Raw genomic sequence first — 4618 nt, 5'->3', positions numbered from 1 at the left:
TAGCTTTTACCAAATCCTGAAGCTTCCTTTGTCTAAACCTGGTACTAAAGCTGGGCGGATCTATCCAGATATCACTAGTATCATACCATCTGATCCTCAGTATTTAGGCCAATGATTTTTGTTGAGTTAATTATATTTTTGGGAGTGAAAAAATATACCCCAAACATGCGCTATGAAAAATGTCTTAACTTTTTTGTGTTTACATTCAGGGTCTACAAAAAGGTTTCAAAATACATGAAAAGCTGAAAGGTGTGATTTGGTGATTATTAAAATATGATCAGAATTTTCAAATTGATCTCATACGTCATGACGCACTGCTCTTCCCCTACATAAGCTGCCTCTATAAGTAAAACGTATCGATACTGGTCTGCGAAATATTGACCCTGTATTAATTTGGTATCGATCAACACCAAAATTTGCAGAATGGCACAGAACTATCTGCTCTGTGACCCACTTTCCTGTTATATTAAATGTGTTAAATGCTGCATTTAATTATTCTACAAGCTGGGCAACACAGCAGCACTTCTAGTCCCAGGTAAGGGGGCCTCTGCAGGTTTACTTGGCACATTACTAATGAATGACCAAATGCATGAATACCTTTTATGTATTTTCACACTGCAAACATGTAGAATAGCCTGCTGTAAAAAAAAGAAAAAGAAATCCATGGTATCCTCATTACTGCATGTAAGTTTTTATTATTATAGCTGTTCCTGAGTGAGATTTTTTGCCTTTTTTAACTGCTGCCCTACGTCGTGTTTTGAAAAGTTGCCAAATAAGTGCAGCAGCTTTTCTGTCACATCGATAATTTTGTTTTTTACTCGAGTGTGCAAACGACTATATTCGTCGTGACATTGCAGCTTCCCCCCACCCTCCAGGCAAAGCGCCTGAAAGGGTAGGCATACTATTCAGGGCAGAAATGTCAGAGGTATTTGACCATCCTCCAGCATCTGTCTGATAATTTTCCTTGTGTAGTGCTCGGGCTGAAATGTGAGCGTCACGGAGCGCCCACCCTCCTCCTCCTCTTCTCCGTCTCTCCCTCAGTGAAGTCCCACTGAGCGGCTTTCAAACTTCAGTGTCGAGCCTGAAAGCGGAGGAGGAAGAGCTGGAGCCGACAAACAGCCTCACAGCAGCTCAAACAGCCGCTGTGATCGCTGCCTCTCTTTTTCTCTTCGCTCGGTCCACTTTGAGGATTTACGCACAGCTCCCCGGCGTTTGATTTTACGATTTTTGTTTTTGTTTTCGTTCCTCAATCTTGTATCGAAGTTTCTGTCACGTTTTAGTCACGGACCTTTATCTCGGCAGACTGTGGGAGTAACCGCTTTAATTCAGGACTAAATCATAACAGCGAGCCGCTCCGAGTGCAGCTGGGGAGGTTTTCTAACGGAGAGCTGGCTGAATTTCGACCTGCCCTCGACATGGGGAAATAGCGGGGATCTTCTCTACCCGACCCCGTGTGTCTTCTGAAAGACAGAGACCCCTTTTTTTTTTCTTTTCTTTTTGGCCGAAACGATGAGTATGGACGGCTGTCCGCTGAAGGTGGTGATTTTTTTGTGGTGTCTGCTGGTGATTTCGGGTTCCAGCTTTGAGATTGGCTCCTACGACCTGGAGCGTGGCAGACCGGCCAAGTGCGAGCTCATCACGATCCCCATGTGCCAGGGGATCGGCTACAACCTGACCCGGATGCCCAACTTCATGGCCCACGACGACCAGAAGGAGGCTGCCATCAAACTGCAAGAGTTTGCCCCCCTGGTGCATTACGGCTGCCATGTGCACCTCCGCTTCTTCCTCTGCTCCCTCTTCGCCCCCATGTGCACGGACAAAGTGTCCACCTCCATCCCCGCATGCAGACCCATGTGCGAGCAGGCCAAGGAGAAGTGCGCTCCCGTCATGAAGAAGTTCAGCTACACCTGGCCGGAGTCACTTAATTGCGAAAAGCTGCCTACCAGGAATGACCCCAACGCTCTGTGCATGGAAGCCCCGGAGAACGAAACCAGGACGGAGGGGAAGAAAGGGGAGGGCATGCTTCCAGTGCCCCCTCGCCCCAGGCAGCCGGGCACGGGCAACAACCGCTCTCCGGGCAGCGTGGGTTCCTGCGAGAACCCAGACAAGTTCCAGTTTGTGGAGAAGAGCCAGTCTTGCGCTCCACGCTGTTCCCCTGCTGTGGATGTCTTCTGGTCTAGGCAGGACAAAGACTTTGCTTTCATTTGGATGACTGTGTGGTCCATCCTGTGCTTCGTCTCCACCGCTTTCACCGTCCTGACCTTCCTCCTGGAGCCTCACCGCTTCCAGTACCCAGAGCGACCCATTATCTTCCTCTCCATGTGTTACAATGTCTACTCCGTGGCCTTCATCATCCGCTCAGTGGCTGGGCCCGAGAACATCGCCTGCGACCGTGAGCACGGCGAGCTGTACATCATCCAAGAGGGGCTGGAGTCCACCGGCTGCACCATCGTCTTCCTCATCCTCTACTACTTTGGCATGGCCTCGTCTATCTGGTGGGTCATCCTCACCCTCACCTGGTTCCTGGCTGCAGGGAAGAAGTGGGGCCACGAGGCTATCGAAGCTCACAGCAACTACTTCCACATGGCTGCTTGGGGGATCCCTGCTCTCAAAACTATCGTCATCCTCACTATGAGGAAGGTGGCTGGAGACGAGCTGACGGGGCTGTGCTACGTAGGAAGCATGGACTCGGGCGCCCTCACGGGCTTCGTCCTGATCCCTCTGTCATGTTACCTCATCATCGGCACCTCCTTTATTCTCACGGGCTTCGTGGCGCTCTTCCACATCCGGAAAGTGATGAAAACCGAGGGCACCAACACGGAGAAGCTGGAGAAGCTCATGGTGAAAATCGGCATCTACTCCATCCTCTACACCGTGCCGGCCACCTGCGTCATAGTCTGCTACTTCTACGAGAGGCTCAACATGGACTACTGGAAGCTGAGGGGGCTGCAGATGAAGTGCGGATCTTTCAACGGACCCGGCAGCGACTGCTCGCTTCAGACGTCCGTGCCCACAGTGGCCGTGTTCATGCTGAAGATCTTCATGTCGCTGGTGGTCGGTATCACCAGCGGGGTGTGGGTTTGGAGCTCCAAGACCCTGCAGACCTGGCAGGGCCTGTGCAGCAGGAAGCTGGCAGACAGGACTAGTAGTAGGAAACCCTGCAGCGGTGTCAGCTGCGGCAGCACACACTGCCACTACAAATCTCCTGCTGTGGTTCTGCACATGGCCAAGACTGACCTGCACTCAGACAACCCCACACACGTCTGAGATTGAGCACACACACACACTCACACACCTTTGCCCTGTGTAAGGAGCTGCTAAAAGACTTAATATGAAGATGAGGCATTGAATTGAACTGTCACTTACTTCTGTGCTGCTGCCAAGGGACACGAAGCTACACCATGAGAAACTATAAACAGTATTCAGTGCATAAAGGGAAAAATGTTCAGTATTGCTATCCATATGTTTCCTGTTCATAGTGTTCTGTGCAGTAGACATGCCCGGTGTTGCAAAGAGAGGGAAAAAGAGACTCGTAGGGGAGGTATGTTGGGAAATATTAGCGTATTCTCCTCCCTGAAAGTGGCATGATTAACTGTATAAATGTGTATAAATGTGTTATTTATTGTCAATATATTTAATTTAAAGTTCACCTTGGCTCTTACAGGATTTGTTGTTTAGATACATTTATTAAAAAGGTCGTGGGAAATCAAGTGCCTTTTCTAAGACCTCTGGTTCTGGCCTTTTGAAGGATAATAAATTTGCGGAACTCATCCTCAACTTTCTTGCCTTCTTGTTGTTTTGATGACCGTTTAACAGTTTCAGCAACCTTTAATAAGTTTTCGTGGCTACAGATGATTGTTTGAATAGATTTCGTAGCTTTTCTTCTTCAGGGATTTTTTTTTTTACAGCAGGACTGCTGCCGCGTGTGTTGTCTTCCAAAGCGCAGGCTACATCCCAGAGGCGTCCCCGACAATAATCCTCAAAGAGAATTGCTGATGAATAGAGTGACAAACCGTGGCAAGTATTAATGTTTGCATCATCAGAGGAATATATTTAATTAATAGCTGTTTTAATCCTTCCGCCGAATCGCTGTTGTTGCCCTCTCGCTGCTCTATTTGATCCCCGTGCAAACACTCGGCACTTTGATGTGAGAGGACAGACCTGAAGTGGATTTCAGCCTTATTGCATGGTTTCACTGACAGATTGAAGCTTAGCGCACGCGGCCAAAACTGTGGTTGCTCATCGAGTAGATGGATTATTAACTTAATATTCGAGTTTATATGCGGCTTGTGTCTCTTGGAGCCTGCGCTTGTGATATGAATTAAGGAATTCTGCTAAGCAGTGCATTTTGTTTGGCTAAAGCAACGACGTGCTCTCAGAAACTGACACGAGGTATAAATGATCACTGGCTGATTCAGAGAGAAGGTATGCATAGCATTATTTTTCATTGAACAAATACTCTAAGTTGGTCCTCTGCAGCTAACTTTTCAGTAATAAACCTGATTTTAACTGTGCATGAGCGCTACCATCTCCTCACACGGTCCATAAAAAAGTGAAAATAAATAGCTTTTACATTACTGGACTTTAACAGTGTAAGCGCAAACGTAAACTGCAACCA

General features: G+C 47.9%; 1 protein-coding gene across 1 annotated transcript; it reads left to right on the top strand.

The window, feature by feature from the left end:
• The first annotated feature begins 1018 nt into the window (after window positions 1-1018).
• Window positions 1019-3859, top strand: fzd9b (frizzled class receptor 9b). The gene has a single exon (XM_085380240.1). It carries the CDS (start codon window positions 1510-1512, stop codon window positions 3265-3267), a length of 1758 nt encoding a protein of 585 aa, XP_085236366.1. The 5' UTR covers window positions 1019-1509; the 3' UTR covers window positions 3268-3859.
• Window positions 3860-4618: the final 759 nt, after the last annotated feature.

The sequence above is a fragment of the Rhamphochromis longiceps genome, linkage group LG14 (genome assembly GCF_057381845.1).
Source record: "Rhamphochromis longiceps isolate RC_006_pf linkage group LG14, R_longiceps_female_GT1.1, whole genome shotgun sequence".
Classification (NCBI taxonomy): Eukaryota; Metazoa; Chordata; class Actinopteri; order Cichliformes; family Cichlidae; genus Rhamphochromis; species Rhamphochromis longiceps.
The sequence above is the reverse complement of the archived record's forward strand: the minus strand, read 5'-3'. Positions and strand labels throughout refer to the sequence as shown.

Coding starts and splice junctions, on each gene's coding strand:
- fzd9b (XM_085380240.1), top strand. CDS start 1,510: ATGAGTATGGACGGCTGTCCGCTGAAGGTGGTGATTTTTTTGTGGTGT.